The following is an 18,247-nucleotide window of genomic DNA, read 5'->3' as shown; positions in this document are numbered from 1 at the left end:
GTCTATCTGCATTCTGACTACTCTGTTCTCTACAAGTTGTAACCAGTGAGTCCCTTGACATGACTCAGACCAGAAATGAGCATGTTATAGATTTTTGCAGTGACCAAAATTTCAGTATCATGCATTCATCCATTCCCCTTATTCAGTGACATGTGAGGATCAATTTGATTGAAACATATCCTGAGGGGCCATGGCAGGCTGGATGTGAAGAGCATGTTCCTTTTCATGGGGAGTCTAGAACATCTAAAAACATTTATTGATGAGATGTGTGCTTCGCTGGCTGGGTCAAATGTTATTGCCCATTCCTGGTTCCCCTTGAGAAGGTGACAATAACTTGCCTTTTTGAACTGCAGTCCATTTTGTTAAGAATTTATCTTTATATTTTTCTGTATTTCTGATTTTGGACTGAAATAGGAAAATAACGGTTTTAAAAACAAAGTTTCTTGAAGGATCAATAAGTAAGTAACCTGACACTCCAAATAAGTGCTGTTTACACAGATGCCATAAGACATAGGAACAGAATTAGACTAGGCGACCCATTGGAGTCTGCGGTGCCATTTAATCATGACTGATACGTTTCTCAAACCCAATCTCCTGCCTTCTCTGCTTAACCGTTGGTCCCCCCACTAATCAAGAACCTATCGATCTCTGTCTTAAATACACTCAATGACTTGGCCTCCACAGCCCTTTGTGGCAGTGAGTTCCACAGATTAACCAGCCTCTGGCTGAAGAAATTCCTCCTCATCTCAGTTCTAAAGGGTAGTCTCATCATCCTGAGTCTGTGCCCTGGAGTCTTAGTCTCTCCTACTCGTGGAAACATCTTCTCCATATCTGCTGTATCCAGGCCTCATGATATTCTGCACGTTTCAATCAGATCCCCCTCATCCTTGTAAACTCCACTGAGTACAGACCATTATTTACGTGGCGAGTCCAGTTCAGTTTCTGGTCAATGGTGACCAGCAGAATGTTGATAGGTGTCATTGCTTAAAACAGGGGATGAGATCACAGAGCCCATAAGACCATAAGACATAGGAGTGGAAGTAAGGCCATTCAGCCCACTGAGTGCACTCCGCCATTCAATCATGGCTGATGGGCATTTCAAAGCTGAAAATGTGTTGCTGGAAAATCGCAGCAGGTCAGGCAGCATCCAGGGAACAGGAGAATCAACGTTTCGGGCATAAGCCCTTCTTCAGGAATGGGCATTTCAACACCACTTACCCACACTCTCCCCTTAACCCTTAATTCCTTGTGAGATCAAGAATCTACCAATCTCAGCTTGAAGGTATTTAACGTCCCGGCCTCCACTGTGCTCCATGGCAATGAATTCCACAGGTCCACCACTCTCTGGCTGAAGAAATGTCTCCTCATTTCCATTCTAAATTGACCCCCTCTAATTCTAAGGCTGTGGCCACAGGTCCTAGTCTCCCCACCTGACGGAAACAAGCGTCCACCCTTTCTAAGACCTGCACTATCTTGTAAGTTTCTATTAGATCTCCCCTCAACCTTCTAAACTGTAATGAATACAATCCCAGGATCCTCAGCCATTCATCGTATGTTAGGCCTACCATTCCAGGGATCATCCGCGTGAATCGCCGCAGGACATTCTCCAGTGCCAATGTGTCCTTCCTGAGGTGTGGGGCCCAAACTGGACACAATATTCTAAATGGGGCCTAACCAGAGCTTTATAAAGTCTCAGTAGTACATCGCCGCTTTTACATTCCAACCCTCTTCAGATAAATGACATTACATTTGCTTTCTTAACCACGGACTCAACCTACAAGTCAACCTTTAGAGAATCCTGGACTAGCACTCCCAGATCCCTTTGTACTTTGGCTTTATGAATTTTCTCACTGTTCAGAAAATAGCCCATGCCCATTTTTTTTTTCCAAAGTGCAAGACCTTGCATTTGCTCACAAAGTTATAGAGATGTACAGCATGGAAACAGACCCTTTGGTCCAACTCGTCCATGCCGACTAGATCTCCCAATCTAATCTCGTCCCATTTGCCAGCACTTGGCTCATATCGCTTTAAACCTGTCCTATTCATATACACATCTAGATGCCTTTTAAATTGTACCAGCCTCCACCACTTCCTCTGGCAGCTCATGCCATACACATACCATCTTCTGCATGAAAAAGTTGCCCCTTAGATCCCTTTTAGACTTTTCCCATCTCACCCTAAACTGATGCCTCTAGTTCTGGACCCTCCCACCACAGGGAAAAGACCTTATCTACTCTATCCATGCTCGTCATGATTTTATAAGCCTCTATAAGGTCACCCCTCAGCCTCCGACACTCCAGGGATAAGAGCCCCAGCCTAATCAGTCTCTCCCTGTAGTTCAAACCTTCCAACCCTGGCAGCATCTTTGTAAATCTTTTCTGAACCCCTTCAAGTTTCACAACATCCTCCCCATAGCAAGGAGACCAGAATTCAACCTTTATAAGTGTTGTTGAAGGAGTTCATAACTTCTAACCATTGCTTACATTGAGTAAACTTTGCCATGCCTACAATGGGATTTCTTCTAAAACTGAAATGAGAGTCAAATGCTTTAATTACATTGTCATATGGTTGCCATTCCTTCTGTGATACCTTGTCTGGCAAGAGTGGCATTGGCACTGCTGTGGATTGTCTACAGCAATGTCCTAGCCTGCTCCTTGTCTGGTTAATTGTTGAGAGCTGCCACAATAGGGTACCTGGGGAACCATCAGCGCCAATTTACCCAATGCCCATGCTGGTCAAGGGCACTGTTATTTTCTAGTGAGTCTGATAAAGATAAAGGCTTTTTCCAATGAGGTATCTGCAATATAGACTATGGAAACTGAACTAAGGGGAGGTGATGACCTTATGGTATTATTGCTAGACTATTGATCCAACAACTCATCTAACATTCTGGCGACCTGGGTTTCAATCCTGCCTTGGCAGAAAACAGAATCTGAATTCAACAACAAGACTAAATCTGGAATTAGGAATCTAACAATGACCATGGAACCATTGCCAATTATTGGTAAAATCCATTTAGTTCAGCGATGTCCTTTAGCAAAAGGAACAGCCATTCTTTTCTGGTCTGGCCTATATGTGACTCCAGACCCACACCAATGTGATAGACACTTACCTGTCCTCTGGACAGTTAGGGATGGGTAATAAATGCTGGCCTGGATGGTGATGCCCACATCTCACAAATGAAAAAAAAAGCCTGTTTTTACTTTTTATCCAAATGTTGCACAGGTTGGTCTCTCTTGTACACTGCTTCTTTTCTATGGGCTTCTGATTTACAGAAATCTGTTAGCCATGTGGCTGATTGTAGTCTGCTTTGGGTCTTCTCCTGCACTTTCTCCAGTTTCTTTCTTTCCATGATTTATTACCTGGGCATTTCTCACTCTCCATCTCGAGCTGGCCTCTACCACCATTGAGTTTCACGTGGGGTGGTTTCCCCAGGACTTGTTTGGATCACTGGGGCTGGCCTCAGGGTTTACTGTCACTGGGCTTCACTTCAGGCTCGTAATGTTCAGTTCTATGGGTCTGCTGACTGTTGCTGTTGTGTAGTAATGTTAGATCAGTTCTTTTGTGTGTTTAACAGCTTGACTGACTCGATTGAATATAGCTATATACAGAACTTGGTAAGAAACTTTACACCTGGAGCCGAACTGACCCAAGCTCCAGTATTCTGCACCTAGGCTCATTGCTACTTTGCAGGCCTTTAGACTTTGCGGATCCAGTTTAAAAACTGCAACACTTCGCCATGAACAAGGCCCTCTCATCCTTATAGACTGGATGACATTGACAAATATCACTGGTACGGTAAGTTACAGGGACGTGTCACCATGAGAGAACTTGAGCAGCCTGTAGACTTGATTTATGTCTCTGTGTTCTTGCTTAAAAACATCCATATATGGAGGATAAAACATAGGAGTGAGCCAACATTCTGGAATCCACTGTTGACAGCTGTATCTGTAGCAATACAGTGAGTAGTCTGAGGTGGCACTGAAACGGTCAACAGAGATTTGTTATGGGCTCCAAAGTCAAGTTCATGACGCTGTCTATGTCCATGAAATGGGTTCCAGCCTCCCCACAGAACCCTCATGCAAGTCGGAACTAAATAAGGTCGCTAGTGCTGTATGCAGTATTCCGGATGTAGTCTCACATTTGCCCATATAAATGAGGCATAACCTATCTGCTTATGTATTCAGTTCCCCTCTCAAAAAATGTTAACATTCTAATAACTGTCCCAACAACTTCCAGTACCGACATTCTAACCTTTTATGACTCAAGACTTAATAGATCATTTCTCTCAAGTAAGTTGAATTAGCTTGAGAGAAATGATCTATTAAAATATCTTTGTTTAACTGTTTTAATTGTTCCACATGCTGACAGCTAAACTGATGACTTGGTATTTCCTAAATGCACTTTTAAAAACATAAATAGCATTGGATCTCCAATCTAATCACCCTTTAAAAGATTGGGGAGATTCATACTAAGGCTGCACACAACTGCAAACACCAAAGTGCCCAACTTTCGTAACTAAAGTTACAACCTGCGGAGACAGGACTGACAAGGATAACTGCAGCTTGGTAAACTGCATTGCAAGACAATTCATCAGGCAAGTTAACAACGGAAATTACACAGGCTAACATCTAGCTCTTTGCCACCCAGAATTGAAGTTACTGCTCCAGTTTAAATGAAAAACATGAAGAAAAACAAATCACTGTTCCTTTTTCTTTGTTACCTTGTCACAACAAGTGAACAACGTACAGTCAAGAGTCATACAGAATGAAAGCAGACTCTTCGGTCCAACTTGTCCATGCTGATCAACTTTCCTAAACTAAACTAGTCCCATTTGCCTGCATTGGGCTCATGACCCTCTAAACCTTTCCTAATAACTTACCTACCCAAATGTCTTTTAAATGTGGTAACTGTACCTGCATCTACCACTTCCTCTGGCAATTCAGTCCATATACGAACCACTCTCTGTGGAAAAAGGTTGTCCCTCAAGTTCCTTTTAAATTTTTCTCTCACCTTAAAAGTATGATCCCTAGTTTTGAACTCCCCTACCCTGGATCATAAACTTCCTAGGTCAGTGAAGGTATTCCAGAATATTTATGGTATGAATGACATCCAAGCAACAAAAATGGCCAATAGTATTGGTTTCATTTATAATTTTTATTGTCACACTTAGATACATTATATTTCTTACAGAGACACAATTGAAATAGATTGCCTTCAGGTGTACAACATTATCACAGTGGAGAAACCTTACACAGATACAGCAAAAACAATAACAATAGTGCAAGAACAGTGTTCTCCCAGAAAGCCATTGGTATATATTTTAAATAGATTATGTACAAATAAATATTTCTCTTTCTATATACAGTCGTGCACTACTGTTAACATTGGGAAATGACAAGGACTACACCAATACACAGTACAGTACATTTGTTTTCAAGACGACGGTTTGTCAATAACTTGAAATTATGCATGTTAGAGATTTCTCTTTTTTCTAAATCAATGTTGATTTATTAAAGTTGCATTGGTTACTGCAAACACCAATGTGCACAACTTTCATAATTAATATCCGGGAACATACAGTCTGTAGAGACAGGACTGAAAGGGATAACTGCTGCTTGGTAAAATGACTCACAAGACAACTTGTCAGGTGAATCAACAGAGGAAGTTACATGTATTGTTAAAATATATCAAATATATATAGATATTAAAAAAAAAGGTTTTGCCAACAATGTGGATTGTGCTGGAGCAGATGCAATTTTTTCTGCAGTACGAATTTGTCCAAGTAGCCAACATACATTAGAATAGTGTTGTTCTTGGCTTGGCTAGAATCTCCATGTTATGTGTAAAACTTCCAACTAAGGTAGAAAAAACTCTTAAATGACAAAAGAAGCAAATAACACAATATGTCAGTCAGCCTTTTCTTAAAAAAAAGAGGAAAGACAGGTTAACGTGCTGAACAGAGACCCTTATCAATTTGAAGAGAAAGCCTGTGACATTAACCTGTCCTTTCAGTTGACTGACCATCTGTATTTTCAACATTTCCCATTATTATTTCAGCTTTATACCATTTTCAGATTCTTTTTAACTGGTGAAGGAGAAATCTCCCTTCTATATGACCAGCATTTTAAATTAGGACAACAGAATCTGAAACAAAAAAGGTTAGCTATAATTTCCAGGCATATTGACAGATACTCACTGATGCTTTAACTATTTGAAAATGGATGGTTACCATCAAGATATTGCAACCAAATATTGCTTTGCTTCAGTTATAGGAGAAGCAGATTTTAAACATTTTTCACGGATTCACAGCACTGATGAGGTTTCCTAATGAAATGTAATAATTGTTAATTCCCCAAACTGATGTATGCCTCATGAAAGTACATGCACATTTCACCATTTGTCTTTTATCTTTTAAGTGCTCTATAGTGCTTAAAGGTTATTATGTGCCTCTATATGTAATAGTTAGCTTTGAAACATATTTGTAAGGTCTCCCACCTGACACGAGCTCACAGTATTTTCAAATCTCTATCCAGTATTATATTTCAAAACAGATTAAAAATTCTATTAATAGTGATCGATCTGAGAGTCTATTGCTTATCTGCAATATTGTTTACAGTCAAGCATGATGGAAAGTCTAATGGATGTTTTCTAAAGCAGAGGTTATTCCACCCACTGAGTTTAAACCTGGTACTTTATAATGGAGACTGTATACACTGGTAGTCTGGCACAAAGATAATAATTCCAGGTACAGTAAACCCAAAACATAGCTTAATGGCTGGAATACATGCCACTTTTAAAATATTTAGAAGGATCAGACTGTTAAAAATGTTTTTATCATAAGTTGCCACAGTTCATGTTCATGCAATATATCCAGGATTGCAAGTAGGTGGTCAGGGGAGTGAGAGAGTGGAATCTATCTGGGAACATTAAAAAAAAGCTTATTATTTAAATATTTACTGCACTTCATCCATAATTTAGGGATAACTTAAGACTGTTATAATCTTTACAGATCCAACATTGTTATGCTATTACTACATTATTTGTGTTTGTATTAATTTACTGCTGTCAATAAGAATTTTAATTCAATATTATTGTCAACCAAAACAATGCAATCTTTAGAAAGAATCATAATTTGCTTAACCAAAGCCAAATGCCTATTAGACACAGTGGGCTCAATTACTTACAACAATATCTCCTTATAATAATTTTATTTAATAAATCTTTTTTTTGCATTAACTTCATCTGGTTAATATTGCAGCTCTAAGAATGGTTAACTGAAGAGTGGCTGAATTGTATGTGTACTAATGACAGATTACGGCTCATTGCTAATCCTGAGCATAAAAGGCTGCAGCAGGACAGACGTTTGGTTTGACATAATGGAACAAATTCTCATAAGTCTGAACGAAACAGTGATAAATTCCACTGCTGTAAATAATCATAACTGTAAGTACTTCAGACTTTGGGGCTCAAAGTTGGCCATGACCTGAGGTCTTAGAACAAATGAAAATTATCTGCAATCACTAAACACTCCAACAGTACTGATCAGTATCAAATTGAAGATTGTTCCTTACTATGGAATGATTAAGATATTAGCCTTATTTACAAAAACACCTAATTATTTCTAATACATGATTTTCTGTAGTTGATCTCAGTTCCTACAATGGTACTGAAATGTGTTAATTTTCATAAAAAGACAATGCAACTGAACAGTTGGGACTGCAGCATTGTTGCACAGGGTGGCAGGATGGCTCCTGTGATCCTTGTATCAATGAGCTCCCAAATCTTGGGTTTATTACTTGCATAAAGCGTTAGGCATTAGCCAAGTGTATGGAGGAAATAAAGGAGATAAAACCACTCTCTTCAGACATCCATTGACTTGCTGTCTGCTGTACTGAAAGGACAGTGGAATCCAACACATTTGTCTACTCTCATGACCACAGTTAAATATGAAGTTTACAAAGAAAAAAGAATTCTTGCTCATAGAGAAAATGAGTATCATCAGTTTCTTTTTGAGCATCTTTATGCATTTGACTTTTAGTATTTTTAAGTATTGGACCTTTAGTTTAATGACTAATTCAAAATTCTACATAATTTATAAAGAAAAGGTATTTATGAGTGTTTTAAAGCCACAAGGAAGGGTTCAAAGGATGTCATGAATTGAAAGAAAGTTTATGCCATTTTTGTATGTTATCTGAAGATGCTAATTTATCCATGGCCCCAAAACGCATGATTTAGTAAGGCGAAAATTAGATCTGGATTGCACCCATGTTATAGATGTAAAATTGGCATAATGAGGGCTCGTTTCAGAGACCATGGCTGGAGTGAGATCATATAAATTAACTGCACACTTCTATTTTGGCATTTGGTACTGTTTTTGTCATGTCTTGATTATGCATCAAAAACAACCCTCAATGTCTGAAGCTATTAACATGCATACAATTGAGATATTAATTTTGAAATGGAGTGGCAGGACTAAGTTGGACAATCAGTAGACAGATCAAAATGAGACCAACCCAACAATATGAAGAGAAAGGGACACAGCAGAATACTTTTGAATGAAAACAAAATTTTGAACACTATAATCAAAAACATTAAAATCAGAAACAGAGTTGGAAAACCATAAGAAAACAAGATGGAATGAAAATAAGTGAAGGGCATAAATAACAGACAATTAAAAAAGAATAGAAACTGTATTTATGCTGAGAAACACAATGAAAAACATCAAATTCAAATCAAAGAAACCCCTCCAGAAAGAACACAGAAGTTTGCTTTTTGCTAGAGTGCAGTTGTCAATCAAATAAGAAAATTGATAACTTGATCCCATTCACACATTGGGGTGAATTGATTGAAGGGTCACTGTGATTTACCCAATAAGTAAGTAAATTGCATTTAATGATTTGACCCTTGAGCTCTACTTAGATTTTAATTCAATTTTACATCTCAGGTTACAGAGAGGTTAAAACAAATGTTGTAACTGATTAAGGGTATAATAAAACGATTTGTGTATTAATTGCAAAGTATGTGATCACTGTCCCCTTTCGACCTTGTTGGCATGCTGCCTTCCTTTCTATTGCTGGAATCAGTACCAGCATCCCAGTTTAATAGTGGGCTTCAGAAATTATTCAGATTCTTAGACCCATGATTTTCAGTGTGTGGAGCATACATCCCAAGAACCTAATGTCAATAATCAATATAATGGTGAGTGCATAACTTGAGCTTCTCATTTTCTGAGTCTTTTTCAGCACTTACATTCATTTTGTCAAAACAATCACTGGCTTGATGAAGTTTCTTATCCGCATACAAACCTCCCTTTCCATTACTGCCCAGAATGCTGTTACCATGCAACTTCAAGAACATATCCCCAACATCACAAATACCATCCCTAGATTGACAATAGTAGTAACACTATAATGTCAGTTCATTAAGAGCATTATGATTATTATTAGTCCAAGTGCAGACTTTAATGCCCATTGAAATGAGGTTATTGCTGTATGTTTGATTTTTATTGACAGCTGTAAATGAACATTTGAATCCTAACCAAATAGAATACCTGCTGAGCATTAACATTAAGCAGCCCTAGTTAAGTACTAGCTTTTATATATATATTATTTTTTAAAAAAACACACCTTCATAGTATTCCAGATTTTCTGAATCTGAAATGTTGACCATATTATATAGAATCACTAACAGTAGCACAATGAAGATTAAAGATCTACATTAAGTGTGATGTTATGAGTGTGCAACGCGAGTTATCTCACAATGCTCTATTTGTTTCTCAGTAAATACTGCACAAAGCTTATACCAAGTAAGAGGAAACTGATGTAAAAACTGTGCAAAAGTATTTATAAAGTGAGTGAGTTTCTATTGGATTAACAACTTGGTTCATTAAGGGCGCAAATACAATCTAATCAAATAAAAGAATGCAGAATCAGTTTTTCTAAAAAAAAGTTACATTTAAGATTAAATTTAACAGGACCTTAAACCTCAACTCAATAACAAGTTATTGGAACCAGGTTTCACTTTGAAAATATATGATGGACTTTAAAAAAGAACATATTCTAAAAAGAAAACATACAACAATGTCAGCCTATAATTGTCCAAGTAAAGTGCAGAGATGATCTATAGGCCCTAAGGTGTTAATTACATAATATGGCAGAATGTCAGTGACTACATTTTATTCTGCATTAGGCAGCAAGCAATGATGTGTATAATAGATAAATAGCTACGACCTTAATAATTGATTAATAGCTCTATGACCTTAATATTGCCATTCACACCTGATTGAATTTGCTTTCAAGTACCATGATCTATAGCAGCTTCATTGGTTTATTCATGAGATGTACTGGTGATTAAAATTGTTGTACTAAGCCAAAAAAAGTTATAAAACATAAAATCGCATATAGTTTAATAAATGTGTAAAAAATAATGCTAAGACTTATAGAAGTAAATCTGTATCAAACATTACACCTTCAGTACTAATCTGATTCTCAGATCCCAAAGAAAAGGTAGGTTTGGCTAACTGTCTGAGAACCCAAAATATTATGCCCCCAAACACCACTACCCCCCAACCCCCCCAAAAACAAAATGCTCTCCAAACTAGTTTTATGCACCATTATTGTTTTTAAAAATAAATTACTTCACACCAGTTATTCTGAAATATAATGCAGTATTATTTTCAATAGCTGAAAAAAGAAACTGGCAAAGAAAATTCCTTTGCCAGTGAAATATCACCTAGCAATGAAAGAAAAATGAAAGAATCGTCTTGAGGGGGGGTATAACCAACTTGGGCAGTGGTCTTCCCATAGACATTAGATTAACCCAGAGAAAAATCCCAGAGTCAATCTCTCCAATCAGGAATGCCACAGATGCAAACATCAACTTTATTCATTTGCTTGAAATGAGAACAGAAAATTAATCAAGCAAAAAATACAGTTGTTATTGTTTAGCATTACGTTCTCATTCCCCTTTAACTGCAAGGCCAGCTGAGCCAATCTTAAAACAAAAACAAAGCTGCAGCAGGCAGGATGAGTCAATTTTCCCATCAGTACCTCAGAAGGAAAGTACAGTCACGAAGATCCACTTGTCTTTGGACAGATCAAAACCTTCTCTTCCAACAGAACGGCCATAACCAGAAAAGCAATGTAGAGTACAAACATGATCAGTCCAAGAATTTTGTTCATTTTCCACTTGCAGGCCCCAATTGCCAGGATGACGAAAAGAAGCATGATGAAGAGAAGAACAATTGAACAGAACAGGCCATTGCTGCTGACTTTGATTGGGGTGAAGTTATTAATAAAGGCGTGCAGGAGCCATGGCAAGGGTAGGCTGCAAAGACAGAGAAGAAAAATACATTTCAATCTTTTTCTGAAGGATCAGGTCAACCTCTTATCTTCCTTTGACAATCCAGAGTTGTTCGTCCATCACTTGTTACACTGAGATTGACACTATATAATGTCATAACTTCCCAGTCTTAGTACTCTGTGGGTTTTTTCTGCATTTTTTATCACTTTTTCTACTTGTCCTACTAACTTCATTGATTGGTACATATACACTGTCTCTCTATTGAATTAGTGTCTTTAGAATGGAGTTCTGAACAGGAGTCACTTGAATTGTTAACTCTGTTTCTCTCTTCACAGATGCTGCAAGACCTGCTGAGTTTCTTCAGCATTCTGTGTCATGTCAGATTTCCAGCATCTGCAGTGCTTTGTTTTCATCATTTTACAAGGATATTTTCTTTATTTGGCTGATGCTGCACTGGTTGGAATAAAACCCCGAGATCGAAAGTCCATGTACAGGCTTTCCTTGTCAAAGGAAAGTGTAGATAAACTGCGTCGGTAACAGCCTTTGTAGATCATGGATTCAGAGGTCCCACAGTGAAGTCACCAAGTTGCAGAAAACCTGTAAACAGCTGTCACCTTGGTAACCACTAACATGGGATGTCCACCCAGCCCTGCAGGTCACAGGTCATACTCCCAACAGTTGGTCAAGTTTAATGACAGGATACCTGGGTGTCCTCTGTCTGCTGTGACACTGCACCTCGGTCTGGAAGAAATAGCATTGTGACCTGTTCTTCCATCCGGGCCTTTGTGGAGAAGCTAATGGGTCTGTTGAATGTTCAGACACTCAAATGTTTAGATCAGTCTGGGGAGGCCTTGCAATATACTCCAAACTTGTATATTACCCACTGCCTCAGGAAATCAGCCAATATAATCAAAGACCCCTCTCATCCCAGTTGTACTCTCTTCCATCTTTTTACCTTCGGGCAGGAGGTACAAAAGATTGAAAACACACACCAACAGATTCAACATTTATTTCCCTGCTATTATCAGACTTATGAACAGACCTCTCATATTAGAGCTGATCTCTCTCTGCAGCTGTAAGACTACATTCTGCATTCTGTTCTCTTACCTTGATGCCCTTATATGAGGTCTGATTTGCCTGAAGAGAGCACACAAAACAATACTTTTCACTGTAGCTCAGTAGAGGCTAGATAATAAATCAAATCAAATGCAGAGAGTGTGCCACAACACCCTAGCTTGCTGTGCTCTGGAGCAGGAAACGAGGGGATGTGACACACAGTGAAGCGATGGGAGAGCAACAACAGTTTGAGGAATAAGATGAGGATATTGAACAGGGCAACATCACTTTTGCCACGCTAGAACTGTACAGTGTCAGATACAACATGCTGGATACAACTTAATAGATACCTAGTTCTAGTGGATGTGAGCTGGGCGCAGTGGTCACACGATGACAGTAAATTTGTTGCTGCTTGAAAAACAAATAGCCCCTGCCTGGAGTCAGAGATAAATGCAACTTTTCTTTCCTTGTTTATTCTTTGTTTGATGCAAATAATGTACCATGGCTTCAATATTTACCGAGTGAGCTGCACCAACATATCATGCCTGCCAACCACATCAACATCCAGAAGGACAAGATCAGCAGGTGAATGGGAGCTGTACCTCCTCCATCATCCTCTCCAGGTCTGATACTCTCTGGACTTGGAAACATGTCACTGCAACTTCATTGTTGTTGCGTCAAAAATCCTACAAAGCACTGGCCACCGTCACTGCAAGAGCACTCTCAACACACTAATTGGAATGATTAGAGATAAAAAGTTGGCATCACTTTTCTCAAGGGAGATAAAAATCACACAACACCAGGTTATTGTCCAACAGGTTTATTTGGAAGCACTGGCTTTCGGAGTGCTGCTCCTTCATCAACCACCTGATGAAGGAGCAGCGCTCCTTAAGCTAGTGCTTCCAAATAAACCTGTTGGACTATAACCTGGTGTTGTGAGCTTTTTAACTGTCCACCCCAGTCCAACACCTGCTCCTCAACATCATTTCTCAAGAGAGTCACGGATGAATAATAAAGACCACCATGTCAGTGATGACCACAAGCCAAGAATTACTTTTGAAAATTGTCAGGCTAAAACATGATTAGATTAGATGTAGCTTTGATTCCTTCAACTGTTGAAGATTGGCACCAATGTATATGTCAAATGGTTGCTTGAGAAGGGTACTAGCAAAGGGGAAGAAAATAAATTAAATGGGTGAATAATTGTGCTGATTTTACATAAATAACCAGCAGAACACGCACATTAAACAGTATATAAAGGACAATTTGCCAATTTCATGGCTTTTGATAAAACCAGCTGCTCTCAGATGTAGGACTCCTTTTTGGAATAAAAAAGAATTAGATACGAAACATTAACTCTGTTTTTCTCACCACTGATGCTGTCAGACCCAGAGAGTTATTTTTGCATTTTCTGCTTTTATTTCAAGTCTCTGGCATCTACAGCATTTTATTTTTATTATGAAAGCTGAGAGATGGTATTTTGACAGTGACAAAAGTGCTAGGTCAGTGAGGGTGAGATAAAACTATGAATATTAAGTATGCCGTCTAATTTTTATGGAAATTGTTGATGGCTGAGAATTATGGGCAAAGTGATCTGAGTAGTGGCTGAGCATAATGCAGTTGGCAGATTAAAGCAATTGAAGCTGCATTCACTGACCTTGACTATTTGTTTAGTCATTCAACATTTTTCATCTCAGAAAACCCTATGGATGTAAACCATAGAAATGCCTTTCCAGTCTTCCCCTCTGTCCATAACACCCAGTTTTTTTTTCTAACTGTATCTTTGAAGGGATGTGGTGGGGGGAGGAGGAGAATGTTAAAAATGGGTTAGAATTTTAACTAGTGGAGTTAAATGTTGATTAGTCATAATTATTTCTCTATAGGTAGAATCTATGTATTTGTAATGAATAGTAATTCTTGCCAAGTGCAGAAACTTGGTCCACGTTTCTGTCAATCTGGGTCTAAACAGCAGTCAAGTCGGAAAATTCGGTGCATTTTTTAAAATCTTTAAGTTTTGCAAGGATTCCTGAAAGAAGAATTTGATTTCCAGTGTAAAACCCCAGTGTGTTGTAATAAATGGTGATCAAAATACAAATTATTCTAGCAGCATTGGTCATATCTGTAAAAACACTGGTGTTGAGGGAAAGCCAGTATGTTTGAATAAAACTCAAATTTGGCCAAGAAATAATGAAAGGAAGGTTTTCTTTTACCTTCTTAGATACAGTAAATCTTCTGTATCCGCATCATCAAGAATACCCCTATCCATGCCCAAAAAAAGGTAACAAAATTCACTATCCACGGACAAAACTCATGTATCTGTGATATTTAATTTATTCTTATCCTACTGTTTAGTGAGCTCTGCACTTGTGAATTTCAGTAACTGAACCCTCGCAGATATGGAGGAACAAATGCATTTCCAACCAAGCTATCTGTGTCATTCTCTATTCGGCTGGACATCTTCCATTTCCATTAGATAGATGGAATTGGAGTCAAACCCAGTCAGAGCTGCTGAGAGAGCAGTCAAAGGCTGGGACAGTTTGGTGGCTACCATGACAATGGCAGTACCTAACATTTTGACTCTGAGATTACGAAGTTGGTGGCTGTGGCTCAATCTTGATGAATCTGGTAGATATTCACTGCAGGTTCTGGAAGCTTCCTTGCAATTTGCAACTGCCTCATTCTTCCACTTCCATGACTGTGCCCTGACTGCAGCCCTCAATTTTAATGTTCTTCAGGTTTCCTCTATAAGTCCTAGCAGGTCACTACTGCACAGTGACGAGGGGATTTCCTTATTTTGACAATCTAACCTGCTACAATCTCACATGGCCAACTGCTCCCTTTCATGGAATGTAACACTCTTGGAATCTGATTCTTACCTGTTCCATAGAACTTCCTTAATTCTGAATGCTATGGGGTTCGCATGAGCAACATTGAGTAGGCACCACCTCAAAAGCATCTGGACCCAATCTGGTGAGGAAAACCTATCTGACTTCAGCCAAATATAAAATCTTTGTTCATAATAACATTAGCCCTCTTGAAGGTTGAATTTCCCAATTAGCCCCAGTGCCCTCAACGTCACTTGTGTGCTGTGCTGACTCACTGTGAACACAACTGGATTATGGAACAATCTTGCAAATTGCTCAAACCTTAGGAGTTCTGAAAATACGCTAGAGTGCTGGTCAGTCCTTAATTCTTGTAATCACTTTTCTGTTATGAATTGTGTTAGTGATAAATTGAGTCATAGCAAGCAAGCATTATTGAACTATTTTCACCTCCCCAATAGGGCAGTAAAGAGGGCAACTTAACAAAATGCACAGATCTTGCAATCCCTTACAACCTCCAAGTGTTTAAGCACATTTAGGTTAGCAGAGGTATTGCTAAAGGCCCATGAATTGGGCTGCTACCATTCAGTAAGGGGAAGGAAAGGAACAAGTTGGAGAAAGTTTGATTCAATTCCTACAGCTTTAAGGCTTACTACAGGAAACCAAAGCACACAAAGACTAATGGAGGGAGGAAGTCATATGGATATTTTTCTCGCACATTCAAGATATTTTGCACAATGTTATTTCTGAAAAACGTATAGTCACTCAGGTGCAAAGTTTTGTTAATGAAATAAATAGATGTGGCATAAATAAAAATTGTTTGAAGTAAGTCTTTATTAACTCACCCGACTGTAATATCAAATATATTGCTTCCAACTGAGCTGGACACTGCCATATCGCCAAGTCCCTTCCGTGCTACAATCACACTTGTGATGAGGTCGGGAATAGAAGTACCTGCAGCTAAAATTGTCAATCCCATAATCTCCTCAGAGATCCCAATTGTCTCCCCAACCTGCAGAATTGAAAGAGTGAATATGTCACTGAGTAATACCAACACACACACACACACACACATTGTGCTGAAGCATCCTTCAATCTATTCTGCTGAAACAATTCCTGTAAAGAGAGATTAACTCATCAGAGGATAGATATTAAGAGGCTTGAATCATTTATTAGGCGCAGTATTGGTCTGAGGTATAAGGATAGAATAAGAAATCAATTCAACATGGGAGGAAAGATCAAATTTGAGATAAATAACTTTGAATGCAAACCATCTCTGTGGAGTGTTTTGCAGAGGTTGTTGCATACTGAAAAGGTTGTGCTTTCTTTTGATGTTTACTACACTGTTAAGAAATCTAGTGGTCACTGAGTGACTTTTCATTTCACTAAATTTCACAGCAAAAGCATTAATGACCATTGGTTGAGAGTGTGAAAGCAAAAAAGAAATAGTGATCTAGCACTTCCAGAAGAAATCACCCCAATATACATTGCTTGTCCAAAAATTTGATATTTCTTTAACCTTCATTGTGATTTTAAAAATGTATTGTGTAATTTAGTATTCAGCAGCTGATCCATGAGAAATTTGAATGTTTCCATTATACCTCACCGAAAATCATTTTGCAATTTTGATGTGCAAACTCTTTGAAGATTGGACAGGAAAACTGCCTTTGAATTTGCTCTCATGAGAGAATATGGTTTAAAAGGAAGCATTTAAATTTGAATTCAACATTAAGTGATCTTCCACAACTCCTGCTCCTCTTCTTCAGTGACAATGCAAACAAGACTGCCTCCAATAATATCCAGTTTCATTTCCCCTCACCCCACCTTGTCTCAGTCCCAACCCTCGAACTCAGCACCACCTTCCTAACCTGCAATCTTCTTCCTGATCTCTCCGCCCCCCACCCCTACTCTGGCCTATCACCCTCACCTTAACCTTCTTCCACCTATCGCATTTCCAACACCCCTCCCCCAAGTCCCTCCTCCCTACCTTTTATCTTAGCCTGCTTGGCACACCTCCCTCATTCCTGAAGAAGGGCTTATGCCCGAAACGTCGATTCTCCTGTTCCTTGGATACTGCCTGACCTGCTCCACTTTTCGAGCAACACATTTTTAAGCTCTGATCTCTAGCATCTGCAGTCCTCACCTTCTCCTCCAATAAATATTCAATATACTTTGTAAGTTTAGAACCGTCAGCAGTGGTCACTGCAGCAGCTCGTGGTGTATTTAGTTCATGAGTTGCAGAGCAGATGCCACGTGGGTGAGGGAGGAGATCAGGCAATGAGAACCAGCAGTATCTTAACTGGATGCTGATTCTCTACATATGGGATACTATTTCATTCCTCACAATACAAACTGAAAATATTATTCTATGGGTTAATAACGCACTTTCAATATCTCATATCTATTCAAGTAATGATTGATCTTATATTAAAGCCAACTCCAACTTTTGACTAAAGAAACATTTATTTTTCATATGTCAACCTCAACTAATTAACAAAATGGATAAAAAGCTGATAATGGAATATACTTTGGGGAAAATGTGAAGGTGTTAATTTTGGAAGGAGGACCAAAAGAACAGAATTATTTAAGTGCTGGAAAGCCGCAACACACAAGGACTCCAGGGAACTTATGCGCGAAACACAGAAAGCTAGCACCCAGGTGCAGCAGGTAATCAGGAAGGCTAATGGAATGTCGGCCCTTATTTCAAGGGGTTTGGAATATAAGAGTAGGGAAGTCTTACTGCAACTGTACAAGGGGCTGGTGAGATCACATCTCGAGGGTGAGCAGTTTTGGTCCATTTTTTTTTAAGGAAAGATATAATTTCATTAGAGGCAGTTCAGAGAAGGTTCACGAGGATGATCCCTGATATTGTGGGATTGCCTTATGTCCAAAGGTTAAATAGGTTGAGACTCTGCAGACTGGAGTTTCAAAGAATGAGATGCGACCTCATCGAATTATATAGGATTTTTAAGAGGCATGACAGGGTAAATACTGAGAAGACATTTCCCCTCATGGGAGAGTTTCAGACCAGAGGGTATGGTCTAAAAATAAAAGAGCATCAATTT

At 38.8% G+C, this 18,247-nt stretch overlaps 1 protein-coding gene across 6 annotated transcripts in view; it reads right to left on the bottom strand.

Moving 5' to 3' along the window:
- Positions 1-5,347: 5,347 nt before the first annotated feature.
- slc24a2b (solute carrier family 24 member 2b) overlaps positions 5,348-18,247 on the bottom strand; it is a 298,506-nt gene continuing 285,606 nt past the window's right edge. For all 6 annotated transcript variants that reach the window (XM_087994583.1, XM_087994581.1, XM_087994585.1 and 3 more), the window contains 2 exons: positions 16,028-16,194; positions 5,348-11,328 (listed from right to left, as the gene is read on the bottom strand). In XM_087994583.1, coding sequence (XP_087850709.1) covers positions 11,070-11,328; positions 16,028-16,194 — 426 coding nt within the window. In that variant the 3' untranslated portion in view covers positions 5,348-11,069. The remainder of the gene's footprint in view (positions 11,329-16,027; positions 16,195-18,247) is intronic.

Source organism: Chiloscyllium plagiosum, unplaced genomic scaffold (assembly GCF_037043375.1).
Source record: "Chiloscyllium plagiosum isolate Xiang-an unplaced genomic scaffold, Cpla_swu_hap1 HiC_scaffold_2, whole genome shotgun sequence".
Lineage (NCBI taxonomy): Eukaryota > Metazoa > Chordata > Chondrichthyes > Orectolobiformes > Hemiscylliidae > Chiloscyllium > Chiloscyllium plagiosum.
Note: the sequence above shows the minus strand (reverse complement) of the source record. Positions and strands in the feature narration are given on the sequence as shown.